At 45.3% G+C, this 20,000-nt stretch overlaps 3 protein-coding genes across 6 annotated transcripts in view; 2 read left to right on the top strand and 1 right to left on the bottom strand.

The window, feature by feature from the left end:
• Window positions 1-2,951, top strand: part of znrf1 (zinc and ring finger 1) — a 31,497-nt gene extending 28,546 nt beyond the window's left edge. For both annotated transcript variants that reach the window (XM_081698959.1, XM_027029243.3), the window contains 2 exons: window positions 876-967; window positions 1,146-2,951. In XM_081698959.1, the coding sequence (XP_081555085.1) occupies window positions 876-933 (58 nt within the window). In that variant the 3' untranslated portion in view covers window positions 934-967; window positions 1,146-2,951. The remainder of the gene's footprint in view (window positions 1-875; window positions 968-1,145) is intronic.
• A 151-nt stretch (window positions 2,952-3,102) lies between these two features.
• ldhd (lactate dehydrogenase D) lies at window positions 3,103-10,323 on the bottom strand. 2 transcript variants are annotated; one of them, XM_081698958.1, is made up of 12 exons: window positions 10,220-10,323; window positions 9,619-9,775; window positions 9,220-9,332; window positions 8,769-8,910; window positions 8,094-8,235; window positions 6,716-6,875; window positions 6,226-6,425; window positions 5,492-5,620; window positions 5,257-5,384; window positions 4,790-4,880; window positions 4,383-4,494; window positions 3,103-4,137 (listed from the first exon to the last, which is right to left on the bottom strand). In XM_081698958.1, exons 2-12 carry the CDS (start codon window positions 9,709-9,711, stop codon window positions 3,972-3,974), a joined length of 1,476 nt encoding a protein of 491 aa, XP_081555084.1. In that variant the 5' UTR covers window positions 9,712-9,775; window positions 10,220-10,323; the 3' UTR covers window positions 3,103-3,971. The 2 variants fall into 2 exon arrangements, with proteins under 2 accessions (XP_081555084.1, XP_026885043.2); XM_027029242.3 differs by lacking the exon at window positions 10,220-10,323 and having other exon boundaries at window positions 9,619-9,866.
• A 4,282-nt stretch (window positions 10,324-14,605) lies between these two features.
• snrkb (SNF related kinase b) overlaps window positions 14,606-20,000 on the top strand; it is a 24,250-nt gene continuing 18,855 nt past the window's right edge. The window contains exon 1 of one of the 2 annotated variants that reach the window (XM_081699024.1): window positions 14,606-15,145. In XM_081699024.1, coding sequence (XP_081555150.1) covers window positions 14,894-15,145 — 252 coding nt within the window. In that variant the 5' untranslated portion in view covers window positions 14,606-14,893. The remainder of the gene's footprint in view (window positions 15,146-20,000) is intronic. The other variant, XM_027029241.3, reaches the window with a different exon arrangement.

The following is a 20,000-nucleotide window of genomic DNA, read 5'->3' as shown; positions in this document are numbered from 1 at the left end:
GGATTTAATGGATGCTTCTAGAATTCCTAGTGTCGTTCTAGAATTAAGTAACTGCCATTGTTACATCATAAAGAGAAGCGGCAGATGAGGCATTCCAGCCATGATGCTGTGATCATCTCCACCGGAAGGTTTGGTTGCCAAAATTAGTCCAAGCAGAGTCAGAATTGAATCCCTTCAACTGCCGTGAGCTTACAGCAGCCTGTTTGGGAAACAATGGCATGTGTACAGTGCCTCCTCTCTCGCTTCTATTTTAGGATCTTTGTCTCATAGAAAGCGCACACACTCGAGCTGCCTCTGGACTCTCAGCTGCTAATCAATGGGACGCGACTACAGTGACTCAGCAGTACTGGGGGTTTTGTGGGTGTCATAAACACTGACACGTCGAGTCAAGGAGTGAAATCAGGAGTGTTTGGCCTTCAACAGTTTCTGCACAAAATGCAGCTGAATAAATTCCCGGTATTGTCCTTCATATGTAAGTTAATACCTAGTTCCATATGAATGACAAAACCAGGAATTTATTATGAGGAATATTTATTGTTGTTGTTGTTAATATTCATTATTATTATGAATTATATGAAGATTTGAGAATGAACCCTGTATAGCTGTACCACGTTGTCAGCTTGCTTATTTAGTTTGTTTTGATTTATTTCTTTAGAGACTGACTGTATTCTACATTTTTTGCCTTAACAAAACAAACACTCTGCAGCACTTATTACATGTTAATAGATATTTTCAGGTTCGGGGCTTTAGGAGAATCAAAAACATTAGCATTTGGGCTGTGATATGCAGCGGTTTGAAGAGCAGTTTCAGTCCCTTGAGAATATTTGCAGAAATCTCAGTGCATTTGAAATATCCACAAACATCTGTGTCTACAGCTGTATAGACTCATGGTTCGAGATCAACCGCTCCTGCCCAGAGCATCCTTCAGACTGAAATCCTACCACTCTATACTACTGCTGATAAAAAGGTGAGCTCACACACACACACACACACACACACACACATAGAGAGAGTTTCATATGGATTGTGTTATGCTTGTTAAGTCATGGTAAAGGACCCTCCTGGAAAATTAGGACCCAAATATCAAATAATACCTTTTTCTGAATATCAGAAACTTTCATTCACACTTTTGCTCTCTTTCTCAGGGCACTTTATGGACCTGAATCTGGCATCTGGACGCTGAAATAACCAAATAAAACAATCAACCTATTTAGCGATTTGATCAAACCGATGGAGATCGTGAAGCAGAACCAAATAAAGGAATACGTCGTCAAGCCAACATTGTCACTCCCACACTTATCTCAGTACCCCCCCCCCCCACCTGCTACACTAGCTAGCGACTGCTAACCGCTAAATTCCCCCCCACCCACACACCCACCCCCCTGTTTTTAACAGACAGCCCTGGATTTCTACACCCCTAGATTCTCACTGCTCCTCAGTTACACGTTCCAGCCCTGGAGTTCGGCTTGGCCCTACATGCACCCTCGTGTTCATGTAGTCTTTCTGTCGAAGAGGAAGAAGAGGAGTTAGGTTAAACAGATGAAGGGCTCGAGTCTCCCAGTAACAGAAACAGGAAGGGGTAGGGCCATGCACACCACCCAATCCAATGGCAATCCCGGCCCCGTCACTCAGAATATGCTAAATAGACGGGACTAGATGAGTGTTGCTTATTCTTTATGTTCTTTATTTGCAGGCATGATATGGGGCGGAGTTTGGATTAGGTGTTGAAACGTACATGGTCTTGGGGAGAATAGTCGTGTGTGTGTGTGTGTGTGTGTGTGTGTGTAAAAACTTAAGCAGGGTGTCAATTTGTGTTGAGGCTGGGGCACTTCCTCTGAATGATGCATTGCAGTGAATAAGTTTACACTTTCTTGTCTGTTCGGGTAGTGACCATTTCTGTGACTTTGTGTGTGAGAGAGAGAGAGAGAGAGAGAGAGAGAGAGAGAGATGGTCTTGTGTTTCAGAATGAGGTGAATACGTTTGTGCATTTTGTGTAGGATTGGGAGATCAAATGAGTGTTTTGGGTCTGACATTCAAATGTTTACAGTTTACAGTAGATGTCTTTTACCTCCTCGCGTCAAAAACAAACACTCGTAGGCCCTTTCACTTATTTTTTTAAGTACAAACCCAGCTGTCATTCCAAATCATTATTCAGAACAATTTGCTTGTAAAGGCCTGAGTGTGTTTACTCTGTCTGTGTGCATGTGTGTGTGTGTGTGTGTGTGTGTGTGTGTGCAAGTGCAACGGGGGTTTTGGCCCATTTCGTGCTGGTCTAGGAAGTTACTGTTTACGAGTGGATATAAAACCCCCGATGCACTGGTGATACCAGTACGAGATACAATCATCTACATACCAGTGAGACAACTCACAACAAACAAAAAACTAAAACTTTGGCTTAATCCCCAGAGTCCATCTGCTGTATAATGAATATCCTGTTAGATGATCATGTTGTAAGAATTGTAAAACAGGAGAAAAACAATCCTGAGGGATACAAATCAATCTGATGAATGATTCTCTTTTGTTAGATAGAAGTCGAGCTCTTTTTTTCTTGAGGGTTGTCTGTGCTTCATGCCTGAAAACGACAGTGAAGGACTCGCGTCCGTCCGAACGGCGGACAGGACTGGATCGCGAGCCGACGGCGCCACTGCGTGGGGAGGCGGGACCTGCCTGTCGGTTTCCCGAGCGCAGCACCGCGTGTGGATGCAACACCTGCCCGTCACTCCCTGGGTCGTCCTCTCATTTCCTCTCTTCCTCGATTTCTCTTCTCCCCCTTTTCCAAGGATGTGAATGGATGCCTGTTTTTAGGATGTACAAACTAATTGTCTGATGAATTTGATGTGCAGTCTGTGGGCTGAGTAATGATTATATATATATATATATATATTATATATATATTATGTATAATATATGTATTATATATATATATAATTAAAATGAAGAAATAATATTAACAGTTTCACCTTTTAATAAGATGGCATGTGTGAACCCTTAAAGTGATTTTGAAGCTGTTTTGAGTTTATGGCAATTAGCACTTGGTTAAGCAATTCATTCTTTTTATATACGTTTCCATTCACATCAACAGTAGATGATTTAAGACGGCGGTTTAGGGACCAGGAAAACACAAGGCCTTGTTTTATTTCAAGATGAGATAAACTAAGCACATGTACTCTGCTGGAAGAGACGTTAATTCACCATTCAGACTTGGGAGTTGGGGAGGAGGGGATAAAGACATCTCTCACAGCAAACAGCTTTTAATAGCAATAATTGATATATTTTAGCTTTATTTTAGATTTTTCTGTAGTTTAATGCAAAACCACTTCATATGATTCGAATACCAATTAAGAGACTTTAAAAAAATCTGATAAAATGTACAGAATAATCTCGACCAGCCAGAAGTATTTTCCCCAAGTTAATGTATCTTTGACAACCCATAACTTCTTGCTCTGGACCCACAACGCCACTGTGATCTGAAAATAACCTCATGCTTTAGCTAACAGAGTCTTACGTGCAGGATTGCTGTTCAGAACTCTTAGGGAATTCACCAAAGCTACTGTCACTCCATCACACCCAGGTCAGTAAGGTTCATGAGCGTACTTGAAGCGCAAGTTGAAGACGTCTGTGCTTTGTTATCATGTGTCTGAGTCATGTGTCTGACCTGGTTCAACCGAGCCACTTCAGCTAGGAGAATCACAGCCCAGCTTAAAAACACACTCGTGTAATATGCACCGACGTCTAAGATAAAAAATAAACAAATCTCAGTGTACACCGTGATGCAGGACATTCAGTGCTCAGCGTGAACAGGTATTTCTCAAACGCTTCCACCAATACATGTGACAGGCTCTGAGGAAGCACTGCTGGAGTGTGTTATGGCTTCTGACCCTCTCAGAGTGACCCTAGGTTTGAACCAAGTCGCTGAGAACACTGAATAGCTGATGAGGGTGACCTTTAGACTGGGTTGGGCCCAAACTGGGTTACAGGACCTTCCCAGGATTCATGAGGTTCTTGGGGTCCAGTGTGGCCTTCAGACCCTGCATGACCTCCATGGCCAGGGGTCCAAGCTCCTCCCTCAGCAGGGCCCTTTTCCCCAGACCCACGCCATGCTCACCTGTGCAGGTGCCATCCATAGCCAGAGCCCTCCTGTGTGTGTGTGTGTGTGTGTGTGTGTGCAGAGAGAGAAAAGGGAGTGAGTTCTTCATACACAAGGAGCAGGGCAAAATAGCATTACAATTTACAAGGTGTGATGAAAGAAGAATCTAAAATGTAAACAGCAAGATATGCACTGAAGCTAAAATTTAAAGGGGAAGCAAGCTAAAGGGGAAATGGAAAGGAGCGAGAGAGAGAGAACCAAGTGGAAGCCAAGTGAAGTAAGCAGGACAGCAGACCTGGCCAGCCTCTCGGTGAACTCATGAACTCTCTTCACCTCCTCTGGGTCTTCAGGGTTCAGAACCATGATACAGTGGAAGTTCCCGTCACCCACGTGACCCGCGATAGGACCTGGACGCGCAAAACATGCCTCCATCAGCAACGTCCCCAACCACCTACTTCACTGAAACCATACTCTACACCATGCTGATGGACTAATCCTAATCCAACACCAACAGGTCATCAACAGGCCATCTCTGAGCGCACACAACCGAACCGAGCTTCATTATAATCAACTAATCAAGTCTAACGTTCCAAAATCAATGTGGCTGAAGCAGTACATTCATGTCGATAAATGACGACGTGTTTTTACGCTCCAGACACGCTCATCTGCTCCTGTAAAACAATGAGGATTACAATCTAGTACCTGTGAGGTTGTTTGTGATCAGATCCTGTTTGGTCTCCACGATGATCTGAGGTAGGCGAGACAGTGGCACACACACGTCGGTGGAGTACGCCTGCAGAAGACACCACGCACTCACACTCCGGCACGTTCAGAAACGGCTGGTTTGGGAAGCCAGCTGTTCGAGACATCATAGTCACGGAGTTTTTCAGCAGCGTTTTAGGGCTACCCCCTCTGACCTGTTCGCTCATGTGAAAAATGTGTTATGGTTTTCAACTCTTTACTGTTTTACGGTCACTTCTCAGACCTGTTTATGCATAATTATGTGTTAAAGTTCCCCCTCTAACTTCATGTGGTAATGGTATCTTACAGTTACCCCTCTGACCTGTTCATGTGGTAACTCTCACAGCTACCCCTCTGACCTGTTCATGTGGTAAGGTTATGTTTCAGTTGACCCCTGACCTTTCTATGCAGTCAGGGTGCCCCCTCACCTTGCAGCCTGGGCGCAGTGCCAACGCAGCGTACCACGCGTCGTGTCGAGCCTTCCACAGCTGAGCACGGGTCTCCTCATCCTCAGCCCAGGAAAAGTCTGAACCACTGTTCTCTCGTGTGATCTCCTCTGAACAGACACATACACACACGTTTCTATAACATCAATTTTATATTTGTAAAGTGTTCATTTATACAGACACACACACACACACACACACACACAAACACACACACCTGTGATGGTCACCTGTTCCTCCAGGCTCCTGGAGCTGCCATGGAATTCCAGGAAGAGGGTGGGCATTATTGGGTATGACAGGGAGTTGAAGCGGTTACAGGCATCAATCATCACATCATCCAGGAACTCTGAAACAGGAGGCAGCATTGTTTAAAACACACACACACACACACACACACACATCATAGTAATGCCCTACAGAAGTGTTTTTTTGAGTGCACATAATCAGTACACAAGTACAGACAACATATTTACTTTCATTATAAAATATTTACAAAGTTTAAATATTTAAATTGTTATTTAAATTTGAGCCTTCTCTCTACAGTCCACTTTGGCTTAACTAAAGCCAGTACCGTGTCGTTAAATCACATCACTTTAAAAGCAAGACACATTCATTAAAAGGTCTGGGTAATAAATGCTTCCCTTCTCCAGGAAGGCCAGTGCGTCATTAAAGTGGTGAGTTTAAGAGAGGGCTGTGAACTTCTTCTAATCCTGTTCTCCTGAACAAAGCCGTTATTCATGACCTGGTCCAAGGTTAACTACCTTCCCCTCCAAGGTGCTGACTCTTTCTCTAAAGTCTCACACCATTTACCTTCGTATCAGTGCACTCACTGTATAACACACTTCAAGATCATTAACAATAATAAGACTGGAGTTATTATGCTGGTGACAAAAATGTGAACACTTGCCCATCCCCATGACGACGGTGATGCTGACGCCCCCTGCTGCTCACCGATGCGGGCGATGGGGACCCCGGCTTGCAGCACCTGCACGGTGCTGTCCACGGCTGCCTGCACAGAGGGGAAGGAGCACACAGCAGACACTGTGCTCTCCGGCAGGCCGTACAAGCGCAGCGTGGCCTTGGTTAGGAGCCCCAGGGTGCCCTCTGACCCCACAAACAGGTTGGTCAGGTTGTAGCCTGCTGACGTCTTCCTGGAGACGCACGACGATGACAGTTAGGATATTGAGAAAAGGCTTTTAAATTAATGGGGTCATTTTCATACGATAATGTTAGTTTTCTGTTTTTTTTTTCAAACAAGCAGCCTTTAAGACTACAAAAGAGGGAGGAAATGTTTATTTATAACATACCTTCTGTAAAACTATAATACATATAGCTGTCGACAAGCTACTATGATTATAGATCAAGTGCAGGGGTACGCCACGCTCTTTTGCTATAGGAATAACAATAAAAGGGTCATTTTATGCTGCCTGTGGTGTCGCACCTTGGACGGCGCCCCCTGCCAGCTGTGCAGAAAACTGTCCCATCAGCCAGCACCACCTCCAGGTTGAGGACGTTCTCACGCATGGTACCGTAGCGGACCGCGTTAGTGCCCGACGCGCTGGTGGCAGCCATGCCACAGAGAGATGCGTCAGCGCCTGGGTCTGCGCGCACACACACGCACACACACACACACACGATTCACTCATCCAACCGCTCTATATTCCATCCTCTCTGTCAGCACTACATCAGAGTCTGACCATGGGCACTCTATCTGGCCTTTATTCATTGTTAAGCACATTAATGTTATCTAACTACCTTTTACATGAAACACTCTCAGACCAGTTTCCCTGACACAGATCAAACCAAATCCAGGTTTAAATTACATCATTTATCTCTATTTGAGCCCTGGTTCATCTAGGACTAACTTTAATTAAGACATACACTATACTGCCAAAAGTATTCGTTCGCCTATCCAAAATTCAGGTGCTCCAATCGCTTCCATGGCCACAGGTGTATAAAACCAAGCACCTAGGCATGCAGACTGCTTCTACAAACATTTCTGAAAGAATGGGTCACTCTCAGGAGCTCAGTGAATTCCAGCGTGGTACCGTGATAGGATGCCACCTGTGCACCAAGGCCGTGAATATTTCCTCATTACTAAATATTCCAAAGTCAACTCTCAGTGGTATTATAACAAAGTGGAAACGATTGGGAACGAGAGCAACTCAGCCACGACGTGGTCGGCCACGTAAAATGACAGAGCAGGGTCAGCGGATGCTGAGGCGCATGTGCTCACAGGTCACCAACTTTCTGTATACCCAATCACTACAGACCTCCAAACTTCACGTGGCCTTCAGAACTCAAGAACAGTGCGCAGAGAGCTTCATGGAATGGGTTTCCATGGCTGAACAGCTGCATCCAAGCATTACGTCACCAAGTGCAAAGTCTCAAATGTAAAGCATGCCGCCACTGGACTCTAGAGCACGTGGAGAACACGTGTTCTCTGCAGCGATGACTCACGCTTCTCCATCTGGCAATCCAATGGACAAGTCTGGGTTTGCCAGTTGCCAGAAGAACAGTACTTGTCTGACTGCATTGTGCCAAGTGTAAAGTTTGGTAAGGGAAGTTATGGTGTGTGGTTGTTTTTCAGGAGTTGGGCTCGGCTCCTTAGTTCCAGTGAAAGGAAATGTTAATGCTTCAGCATACCAAGAGATTTTAGACAATTTTGGATTCAATTTCTCACTCACAGGGAACCAGAGAAACCGAGTGAGGACCGTGGTCTTACTCACCCACAGGGAACCAGAGACTGGGTCAGGACCGTGGTCTTACTCACCCACAGGGAACCAGAGAAACCGGGTCAGGACCGTGGTCTTACTCACCCACAGGGAACCAGAGCCCTGTGTCACGCAGGTAGGAATTCAGTCCTTTTCGAGTGACACCTGGCTCCACTGTCACATCAAAGTCCTCCTGGTGGAGGTCCAACACCTGGTCCATCTTCCTCAGACTGAAGCAAACTCCACCCTTGGAGACAAACACAGCAGCTACACCTCACTTACGGCTCCTGGTAGGCCAATGGTCGTACAGCACATCAGCCCCAGACTAAGCTTACCGTGGACAAGGCCAGATCTTCCCATGACCTCGTCTCAATATTCCAATACGAGCAAGTTCTAAACAGCTTATTTTCAGCATTGTACAAGAGCTCAACACAGACTATAAAGAGTAATTAGCTATGTCTTATCAATTAGACTCACAGAAAAAGATTAAGTTTAGTCTTACAGTAGCAGTGAAACTCAGTTTGGGTTTATTATTGATCTGTGTCTGAGAGAACAGATCTTCACGAGAGGTGAGGATGCCGTTTTCAAAAATAATATCATCTGTCAGTCGAAACATGACTTTCACCTTTCTAAATGAAGCCTTCTGCTCTAGTTGTGCTAACAAACTTTTCATTTTGGTTCTTTAATTAGCTGATGACGTTAGCTGATTTAGGTTGGACAAAGAGCACAGCGTCCCCTACAACTCGAGGAACGCCTGCTGTACATGAAATGGACTCTCACCTTCAGAGCGCCCACTCCTCCCTCCAGACCTGTTCCCGTGCCAAAAGGGATGATGGGTAGTCGGTGGTGATGACAGATTTTGGCCAGAGCACTGACTTCCTCCACGCAGCGGGGAAACACCACAACATCTGGGGGGCGACATCTGACACCACACAATAAAGTGCTTTACAACAAACATACTCAGAATACACCCAGGGCTCAGAATACTGGCCTGAAAAACTGGGGCCACCTACACACACACACACACACACACACACACACACACACACACACACACACAAAGACAATGAAGACACGCTCAACAGGTCAATATGAAGCAGTAAGATAGTACAGTAATTGCAAGAAGATTCAGTTGAACCTGATATGTCAGCGCTCTGTATCTACATACAAGACACATGCCTTCTTGTTGGATGCCGCACGTCGTTCAGACCCTGGGCCTGCGCACTCTCACCTGTGCACCGACTCATCTCTGCCGTGCTGCTCCCGTAGTGCTGCACCCACGCACACGCCTTCATCGCCGGCGACCGCGCGCAAAGCCGACAGCGTGCGCTCACGGGCCCCGTTCTGCACGGGGGGAGAAAACACTTCTCATTCCGAAACGGGTTGTAATTTGCTCCACTGACAGATATTATTCTTACACTTTGACCCGCTAAAGTCCAGCCACTACGTTATCATTATACCATGAGAGGGATGGGTAATGCTCGATAGTCTAGATCCATTATTTGGCGCTGTTTTATTAGCTGATCTATCTTACAGCTGTTTGAGGCAGCGGAGTGCTTTTATACACAATTTTCCTACGTTTGTTCGTTTTTTCGGCTAGTAAACAGGTGCAGACCAGGTCGCCGCTTACCTTCACACAATCATATTTTCTGCGTGTTCCACAACCGGACGCTAACCGCAGGCGGCAGAGGTGCAGGGTTGCTCTAAACCACACGCAGGTCATGTCTTAAAACAGCTCTTCTGGAAACCACCAGGATGGCTGTGATCTTCTTTTCTTCTTCTCGCGTCTGTCAGATTTGAAATGCCAAAATAATAATAATAATAATAATAATGCCAATGTTCTTCCGGGGGCAGGGCGACGTCATTACGCTTCCTCTACGTGCCGCCCACGCAGAATATAAACACGGTCACGTTAACACACTTACTGGGCCAGTACCGCCTGCAAAGTGACTCACTTAAACAACAAAAAATCCAAACTTTTATAGATTTATAGTCCAAAGTTTTCTAGACCATTGTGCAATGGGACATTTCTTGTCTATACAATTTTAAATGTATTTTATAACATACCTTGTGTAAAACTATATGATATATAGCTGTCGACAAGCTACTAGGATTATAGATAAAGTACAGGTGGAAAAAACTCATTTAAACAACATCCAAAACCGCCACACTGTTTTGCTATAGGAATAACACAATAAAAGGGTCATTTTATGTTGCATGTGGTGTCGCACCTTGGACGGCGCCCCCTGCACCACCTCCAGGCTGAGGACGTCCCCACGCGTGGTACCGTAGCGGACCGCCATGGCGCCCGACGCGCTGGGGGCATTTCTTGGCTATGAAACATAATCTGCAGCCGCGTCGGGTGGCCTCCCAAGATGCCCTTATCGTCTGGACGTTATTATTACTACACTATTCTTCTATTTTGATGTCAGTTGACCGACGGTTTAGGAATGCTAAGGCTTGCACTCTGTGTCGGGGCTTCCAGCCTGTGTTAGCCTTTCTCGGCGTGTCCGTGCATTGATCGTTTTATAAAACACATTTGTAAATGGATTTGTAAGCTCTGTTTTTGCGGACGTTTACAAACACATCTGAAACAAACTGGGTGTGCACTTTTTATAGAACCCTCCCATTCCCACTAACGCTGCTTTGTCGGCTGCAACCCAAAGCTGCTACCTACTATGTGAGGTAGCAAATTGAACATTCAAACTAATCTTTCAAACTAAAAAATGGTTTGCAGTTCTACAACCCAATAAAGCTGATGCACTTCAAAAGCTCAAAAAAGTTTTAAAAATTAGGAAGCTGTACCTTAATTTAAGTTATTACTTTTAAACGATATCTGAATCATTTTAGAATGTTAGTTATCTTAATGTAGTTTATTGCTTTTTAGTGCTTTTGTTTTGTTTTTAATGTTTGAGCACATTCTCCTGCATCGTGCTGGACCCCAGCACACGACCCTACCTGTGCCGAGGGGGTCCTCTCTGGGTCTCTCTGGCGTCTGCCCCATACTTGTGCAACACATCATCCATCGAGGCATAAACCCAGGTCCTGGGTGGCACACTGCTTTTGGACCAAAGCCTCCGAGACCCGTGGAGTGCTCGCCATAGTCCACACCACCCTGAGGATGCGCAGACACTCTGTGTTGAGTCGCCAGCCTCAGGACATTTGCAACAGTTTTGGCGGCTGATGCACAATTTGCAGCGACACGTTGTCCTTGTAAGAGACCCTGAATCACACTACTTACTCTGCTCTGGGAAGGACGAGAGCACGTCTAGGGTTTCTGGATGAAGCACCTCTCCTAGGTCACTTCCAGAAGCTTCTCTCTGGGCTGGTATCCACCTCAGTCTCCCTTTTCCAGCTCCAGGGGCCTTATAGTGTAATGTGCCTTCCCTACACCTCTGTGGGTTCTGGGATGTAGTCTCTGTACTCTTAAACCTCCATGGGTTCTCCCATACAGGTTCCACTCATGAACTGCAGTCCATAGAAGAAAAGCTTCATTACACTTCTAATAGTGTGACCTGTAAACACATCATGTAGTCCCAAGATGTGATTAAAGTCATTTGGGGGTTTTGGGTGGATGTTGTGTTTGTGTTTTTGTTTTTTTATCATATCAAGGTCATAATACTTGAATACATGAAAGTCACTAAAATTGATTATTCAAACAAATTTTTGAGTCAGTTAAAAATGGTTTTAAAATGGTTTAAAATTGTTTAAAATGTTTTTTTTAAGTTTAGGAAGATTTCATAAGTAAAGTTTCTAATGTTCGTTATTTCGCTAGCTAGCCACATTTCCCATAATGATCCAGCATCTTTCCAAACACTTGAATGCTTAACAGTCAGTTTATTCCAGGTTTTTTTAAGCGTGCGGGGTTAGCACTAGAAATTCACTGAAGTCAGAAATGCAGAAGAGAAGCTAATAATGCATAAGATTTTAAGGCTGGACGCATATGATTAACCCACCAAAACACACATTAGACCACTAAAGCAAATGCATTTGGCAGTTTGGCTAGGACACTGGTTATATAAAAGGGAGCACTGCTAACTAACCTACTTAGGTTAATTAGCTAAAAAGATGACAAGCTAGTAAAATGAGAAATATAACCAGCAGCTAATCAAATGACCCTGCTATGAATAAATGTTAATAGACAAGATTAATCTTAGTAATATTTCTTACTTTTAGGTTCAGTTTTCAGTATAAAGGATAACACAAAAGGTTAATATACCAGTTGGAATTCCCAGTTCTGACTACTGGGTCAGGTTGTTTCCACCAACATTGAACAACTAAGTACAGCCATTCTTTCCATGGTTTTTATCACATTCCTGTGCGACTAGGAGCCTTTAACATGGGCCACATAAGGGAGTCTGTTGGGTCTGAAGGATCAGAAAGTCATGCACATACATGATTATCTCATACCTTTGGGAATTAAAAGACCATGTTACTGGTATGTGTCACTAAAATCAAAGATTACATCAGCGTGACCTTACCAACATACCATTTGAAGGTATAAACACTCCAACTATTATTGTCTGCTGCGTGTTCACTACTTTTAAATACATTTAGGTGTTTGCAAACCTTTCACAATTTGTTCAGCCTAAAACTGGATCTAGCAGCGACACTGCAACAAGGCACAGAAGTCATCAGTGAGTCACATTAACATAAAACTCTAGACACATGTCTGACATTACACTCTTGTGAAGCTTCGAGTTTGGGCCTGCTGAGCTTTTAAATATTAAAAGGAATATTTACTGAATTCCTCATGTTCTGCCATCTTCGAGTAGATGGGTACACAACAGTGGTTGTATACCGCAGATGTCCACAAGGTGGCGACATTGCGTCGCATTACTGTAACGCTTAACTCATCTGGGCTTTTGGGCCTGCATATTGCCATTTCTATATTTTTCCATCCAGTCTTTTTTTAAAGTGCTTAGGTTTACAGTGACTATCAAATCAATTTCGAACAGATCCACGGAGTATTGGACATGGCTGTGGCCTTTATATATTTACATGGTTCCTTTTGACTGCCTCATAAAAACTCAACAAAAAATCAATTCTAATAGAATATTTCTCAACAGTAATCTGCCATTATCCTGGGCCATAACTGTAATAAACACTACCCCTCTGACACTCAGGCATATCCTTCATTTACCAAACTCTGTATGCTGTAATACGCTGGCCATATACCATGTAAACTTCTCACATTGTCAAGGTGAAAGACACTTGGGATGTACATCATTTAAAAAAAAATAGGAACTTGAGTATCACTAAATTACAAATCCAGACCAAGAGCCATTAATCCAATAAAAATATCTCTGCCTCTGTGAATAAACTGAGATGACTAACTTGTGTCCTGCAGTCATGGTGGGTAGCACATCACTGTCTGGTGACAGGAAATATCAGTCGTCTCCTGAAAGTGTGCATGTCATGCACATGACTCCTCTGAACGACTACACAATGTACTCTGAGTCAGCTAGTTATGGAAGTGGTTCCCATAGTAACTCGAGGATTCTCCACCCATAGTGAATGTCAGTGACTTCCCTGGAAAAGTCGTGCCCCCCAACCCCCGTCTTTTGATAGGACAGAAGAGTGTGTCTGCGTGGACTAGCCTGGGAACCAAAGTTACAGTAGCACACACAGTGCTCATGCCACAGCGCTCCCGCTACGATCCCACAAACAGGCCTGTTCCCGGAGCATCACGTAACTGTGCGGTTTGGATCGTCCCGTGGAAGGAGACATTGTGGCAGCAGTGTGAGAGTCTAAGTGTGACTCATTATGATCACGCAGAGTCTGACATCCAGCCAGTATACCTAGATCTTCCGCCTGCTCACTGCCACACCTGGCTGGACTCAGGAAGGACACAGTCCTGACCAAACCTGAATCAGACAGGAGCAGTGCTGGGCTACACACCAGCATGCTCTGTTCTGGAGATGTCGGCACTACACTCGGTGCCTTTCCCAAGAGACACAGTGTGGTAATGGCAGACTACATGGTAAACCCAAGTGACCTGTTTCATAATAAGGCATTATTGAGCAGTGACATAACGAATCGGATAGTGAACAGTTGTTTTTCATTCCTTCATTCAAGATCATAACTTTTTTCATAATTGGTCTCACAGTAGTGTGTGTGTGTGTGTGTGTGTGTGTGTGTGTGTGTGTATGTGTGTGTGTGTGTGTGTGATTTGCATTTGTTACTCCCCTGAATAACAAAAAAATAAAAATTTAAAAAAAAGATACAAGACAAAGCAAGGAATGGACATAGCCCCCCCGATCTGGGGAGGTTATGTATTCTGATGTCATCGCTGTCTTCTCAATTCAAGTGCACAGGTCCGCGAGCGCGAAGCGGTTGTCGGTCACCGCGCACGGCTCGCGGCTGCCGTGACTGAGCAGAGTGCACGAAAGTGGGAATGTACGGAATCCTGATTAGCTCATCCTGACATTAGGAATGTCAAAAATGACCTCCCGTTCTGACACTGAGTTCAGTTCAGCTACCAGTAGTTTTGCTCAAAACAGCGCATTCCCTTCTCTGACTCATTTTCACCTACTTGTCTGGTCGGCTGTAGCTGGACAGAATCAGATCATAAGAGTGACGTGACCGAAATGTTCAGACGCTGCTTAGATAATGTGCATGGGGACTTTTATTCGCGCTTAACCGCAAATAAATTAGCATGGAATGACGTTGTAATGTGTCGCCAACACACACACACACACACACATCATCATCATTTAATAACCTACTTAATTACAGCCGACTGTATAAGAGCTTTTTTATTCCCGCTTTTTAAATAAACGTTTCTTCTCGTATCCCCTGCCTCTCGCAGAGCTCGCGCTAAAGCGCCTGCGAAGAAGTCGGGGCGAGCTGGAATGCGTTGACGTCAGAGGACGGCCAGCGCTCGAGCGCTCGAGCCGAGGCGAATGCGCGAACACTGCGGAGAGGCGCGCGCACTAGCGAGCCGGAGCCCAGAGGAGCGCGTCGTCGTCCGCACAGCTGGAAGCGCAACACCGCACCGACATCACTCGCGTCTCGGTTCACTACGGCAGGGAAAAGCTGGTCGAGAAATTGCCAAGCGAACCTTTATTTTTTTGTCGTCGCTTTGCTTTCTGACTGGGCAGAGAAGGCAGAGCCCGTGGCAGCAGATGTTCAAAACAGCGCCCTGGACACATCGGGTAAGTTCTTCTCTCCAGAAGCGCCCGTCGTCTCGTCCGTCGTCTCCTTTTATCCACGCATGTAACCCGACTGCCGTGTCCGACGTCGCTGCGCCGTTAACGACGTCGGTCCTTCTCGGCGTACTCGCGCATGAGCGCGCTGGCTGCGCGTGTCGCCGTGAACTCGGGACGCAGCCGCGCGGCGAAGTTGCTGTTGGGAAAGTGATGGAGCCCCAGTCTCCCCGCCGCCAGGAGCGAGGTCCAATGTGCAGCCCGACCTGCACAACTACGTGATTTTAATATGTGATGAGACGACTCAGACCTTCCCGTCCCCGCTTTTAATCCTGAAGTTTCCAGATTTTAGGTGGGATGTTATGTTTCGAGTGGTGGTGGCTGAAGTTGACAGGCTGACTCGTTTATGGTCAGAAGTAGTTATATTATCTCTATACTGTTATCTCGTTTAGAGGCAGTGGGAGAATGAGGGACACACTACAGCAGTGTTCACTGGTGCGCTATGGCCCGCTGACCTGCATTCATGTCCTCATCCTTTCTGTGTCCCTTGGACACACGCACTTAATGGGGACAGGGGATCTTACATCTCCTTTGCCTTTGGCTAGTGTGGGGCAGTGAGTGACAGTGAGTTCACAATGACTCACCACTAGTGTGCTAGCCAATAGGAACATGGAGAGAGAGGGACCAGTGATGAGGACGAGGGTTGAGCACTTTGGGCTGATGCTGTGCGCTGCTGTTGGACGGACAGGCTGTATGGTGTGATGCCGCACTGGAGCCTGTGCTAAATTCCAGACTCAGCAGTGGAGTGTTTGTTTGCCTGTCTGTCTGTCTGTCTGTCCATCGGTGTCTGTCAGTGTGTGTTGCTCTCTCTATGTTTGGCAGTATCAGTGTGACTGCAATTCCTTAACTGAGAATAAATATGTGTGTGTGTGTGTGTGTGAGAGAGAGAGAGAGAGAGAGAGAGAGGGAGAGAGAGAGAGAGAGAGAGCGTGTATTGTGCTGGACACAGTGTGTTTTCAGCAGTGTCCTGACACACATCCATTTTGTTGGGAACAGGGACTTCAGCCTGCTGCAGAATGTGTGTGTGTGTGTGTGTGTGTGTGTGTGTGTGTGTGTGTGTGTGTGTGTGTGTGTGTGTCTGAAGGGGGGGTACACCTCTCACTGCATTTCACTTTTATCATTTTACTATATCACTCTCAAGACTCCCACAGTCTGGACTCTCACAGACAGACAGAGGTGGCATTCTCCACCAGGTTCAGGGGTTCTGGGAGCATCTGTTCAGACATTACAAACCCTTTGTAGCCACCTGTGTCGATCTTTCTTTTAAAGTAAAGAACTATTCCAATATGTAACGATAACCTTGGAGGAGATTGTGACGGTCTCGCGCAATTGTAGCCTCGGCGCTCTGGAGTGCAAGGTTACAGTTTCAGATCCCTCCATATTAATCTTAAATACAATTTTAAGAGCCAGAAACCTGAAACTTGTAATATTCATGCTATTCAGTTATACTGTGATACTATACTACAGTATATACTATACTATACTGTGTACTATGCTATACTATATATTTACTCAGTATAAAAATTCCCAAACTGATCTCTTGGTGACAAAGATCAGGCTTTTCTGTTAGGGTTGAAGAAATGTTTTAGTGGCAGGCAGAAGCATCCAGGGGATTGGGAGCCTCCTGTATCTGAGACCAGTTGGGTTCTCTCTGAAGAGCTGTGCTACAAGACCCCGACCACAGTTCTGCGGGTCCGAGTGTCAGCATCAGCGGTGTATCAGGGGTGACGTTCTGGACTTTCTGCACATTGTTGACTTTTTGGGAAGTATGTAATAGGCTGAGCAGCTGTTTCCTGGGTTTTCTTTCTGAAAGAGGTGAGCGATAATCCAGGAGCGTTCTAAAAAATGGCATTTCCGTGTTTCCATAGTAAGACGCTGAACTGTGAACTGTGATAAACATGTGATGCAGAGTTTTAAAAGTTAAGGTCCTGTCACATTGCTTCCATCACCCAGGTGATTTCATTCATGAATTCTACCTGCTGGCGTGAGTTAATTAATAGGTGGTTGGGACCGAATTCTTGGGAGGAAATTTTTTCTTGCTGGACCTGAGCTGTCTACTTCACTGCTTCCCATCATGCTTTAGTGGGACAAAATCAGAGCGATGCCTGTTCAGTAGGCGGAGGGAACTTAAACGCCTAACGCAGGCCTTGGAAGTCTGCTTTCCCACACACTGGAGCGTCTGCTTACATAATTCCGTACTGGGCTCCAGATAAGTCTCACTATATATGTTCATTTGGAATTCCTTGTTGGAAATTAAGTTTTAAGTCTTTTTTTGAAATGAGGTCCAGGAACAATGATTAGTATTCAGCAGTCAGCGAAGCCTTCCTTTACCTGCTCCGGTGCCTGGTTGTCAGCTCTCTTCTAAAGAGATGTGTGCATGGGCCTGTGTGTGTTTGGCTTTGTGCATATGATTGTGTGTGTCTCAGATGTACAGGCTATATGTGAGTATGCGACTCTTGTAGGCTTAATTGGTGTGTATATGTGATGTGTGTCTATGTGTGTGTGCGTATATTTGATGTGTGTGTGTGCGTATATGTGAGGTGTGTGTGCGTATATGCGGTGTGTGTGTGTGTATGTGTGCGTATATGTGATGTGTGTGTGTGCGTATATGTGATGTTTGTGTGCGTATATGTGATGTGTGTGTGTGTATGTGTGCGTGTATGTGATGTGTGTGTGTGTGTGTGTGTGTGCGTATATGTGATGTGTGTGTGCGTGTATATGGTGTGTGTGTATATGTGATGTGTGTGTGCGTGTATGTGATGCGTGTGTGTGATGTGTGTGTGTGTGTGTGTGTACGTGTGCGTGTGCGTATATGTGATGTGTATGTGTGTGATGTGTGTGTGCATATATGTGAGGTGTGTGTGCGTATATGCGGTGTGTGTGTGTGTATATGTGTGCGTATATGTGATGTGTGTGTGTGCGTGTATGTGATGCGTGTGTGTGATGTGTGTGTGTGTACGTGTGCGTATATGTGATGTGTATGTGTGTGATGTGTGTGTGCATGTGTGTGTGCGTATATGTGATGTGTATGTGTGTGTGTGTGATGTGTGTGTGTGCGTGTGTGTGTGTGTGTGTGTACGTGTGCGTGTGCATATATGTGATGTGTATGTGTGTGTGTGTGTGTGCATGTGTGTGTGCGTATATGTGATGTGTATGTGTGTGTGTGATGTGTGTGTGTGTATGTGTGTGTGCATGTGTGTATGTGTGTGTGTGTGTGTGTGTGTATGCACGTGTGTGTATGTGTGTGTGTGTGTGTGTGTGTGTGTGTGTGCGTATATGTGATGTGTGTGTGTGTGCGTGTGTATGCGCGTGCGTGTGTGTGCGTGTGTGTGCGTGTGTGTGTGTGTGTGTGTGTGTGCGTATATGTGATGTGTGTGTGTGTGCGTGTGTATGCGCGTGCGTGTGTGTGCGTGTGTGTGTGTGTGTGTGTGAGTGCGTGTGCGTGCGTGTGTGTGTGTGCGTGTGTGTGCGTGTGTGTGTGTGCGTGTGTGTGTGCGTGTGTATGCGCGTGCGTGTGTGTGCGTGTGTGTGTGTGTGTGTGAGTGCGTGTGCGTGCGTGTGTGTGTGTGTGAGTGTGTGTGCGTGTGTGTGTGTGCGTGTGTGTGTGCGTATATGTGATGTGTGTGTGTTAATGTACTATGAACAGAGCTGCTACCCATCACCACTCTGACCTCAGCACCATGAACACTGTATGATGAGATCATATCTATAGAGGAAAGCCCACTCCTCTCTCTCTCTCTCTCTCTCTCTCTCTCTCTCTCTCTCTCTCTCTCTCTCTCTCTCTCTCTCTCTCTCTCTATCCCTCTCTCTCTCTCTCTCTCTCATCCTTTCCTCCTCTACCTCTAACTCTTTGTCCTTCCCTCTCCCCTCCCTCTCTATCCCTTGTTCACACACTCCTCTGTACTCTCTGAAGGAGAGAGTGTGAGTCATCCTCTAACACTTCTCCCCTGATACTGCCTGTCACTGTGTGTGTGTGTGCATGTGTTGTTCATTTTAATGTGTGTTTGTGCACTATCTTGTGTACATTTTTATTTGTGTGCGAATGTGTATGTGTGTATTTGTGTTCTGATATGTACTGTGATGTACTGTAATATGTGATGTGTGAATGTTTATGTGTGTGTATTTGTATTTGTGTGTGAATGTTTATGTGTGTGTATTTGTATTTGTGTGTGAATGTTTATGTGTGTGTATTTGTATTTGTGTGTGAATGTTTATGTGTGTGTGTTTGTGCTCTGGAATGTATTTTGACTAGTTTGTGAATGTGGGTGTGTGTATTTGTGTTCTGGTATGTATTTGTATATGAATGTGTGTGTGCGTGTGTATGTATTTGTGTTTTGGTATGTATTGTGACTGCAGTGTGTGATTGTGTGTGTAGGTGTGCATGTGCGTGTGTGTGTGTGTGCGCGCACTCTGGTATGTATTTGGACTGTAGTGTGTGTGAATGTGTGTGTGTGTGTGTGTGCACTCTGGTATGTATTGGGACTGTAGTGTGTGATTGTGTGTGTATGTGTGCGTGTGTGTGTGCGCACTCTGGTATGTATTTGGACTGTAGTGTGTGTGTGTGTGTGTGTGTGTGTGTGTACTCTGGTATGTATTGTGACTGTAGTGTGTGAATGTGTGTGTGTGTGCACACTCTGGTATGTATTTGGACTGTAGTGTGTGTGAATGTGTGTGTGTGTGTGTGTGTGTGTGTGTGTGCACTCTGGTATGTATTGTGACTGTAGTGTGTGAATGTGTGTGTGTGTGTGTGCACTCTGGTATGTATTGGGACTGTAGTGTGTGATTGTGTGTGTATGTGTGCGTG

The sequence above is a fragment of the Electrophorus electricus genome, chromosome 16 (genome assembly GCF_041902795.1).
Source record: "Electrophorus electricus isolate QZ-2024a chromosome 16, ASM4190279v1, whole genome shotgun sequence".
Taxonomy (NCBI): Eukaryota; Metazoa; Chordata; class Actinopteri; order Gymnotiformes; family Gymnotidae; genus Electrophorus; species Electrophorus electricus.
This window is presented reverse-complemented; position numbering and strand designations above follow the sequence as displayed.

Excerpts from the sequence above, each read along its gene's own strand:
- ldhd (XM_081698958.1), bottom strand. The coding sequence starts at position 9,711 with ATGACCTGCGTGTGGTTTAGAGCAACCCTGCACCTCTGCCGCCTGCGG. Across the intron at positions 8,236-8,768 it reads GAGGAGTGGGCGCTCTGAAG|GGTGGAGTTTGCTTCAGTCT; the intron begins GTGAGAGTCCAT and ends TTTGTCTCCAAG. Across the intron at positions 5,621-6,225 it reads GGTCCCCATCGCCCGCATCG|AGTTCCTGGATGATGTGATG; the intron begins GTGAGCAGCAGG and ends CTCCTGTTTCAG.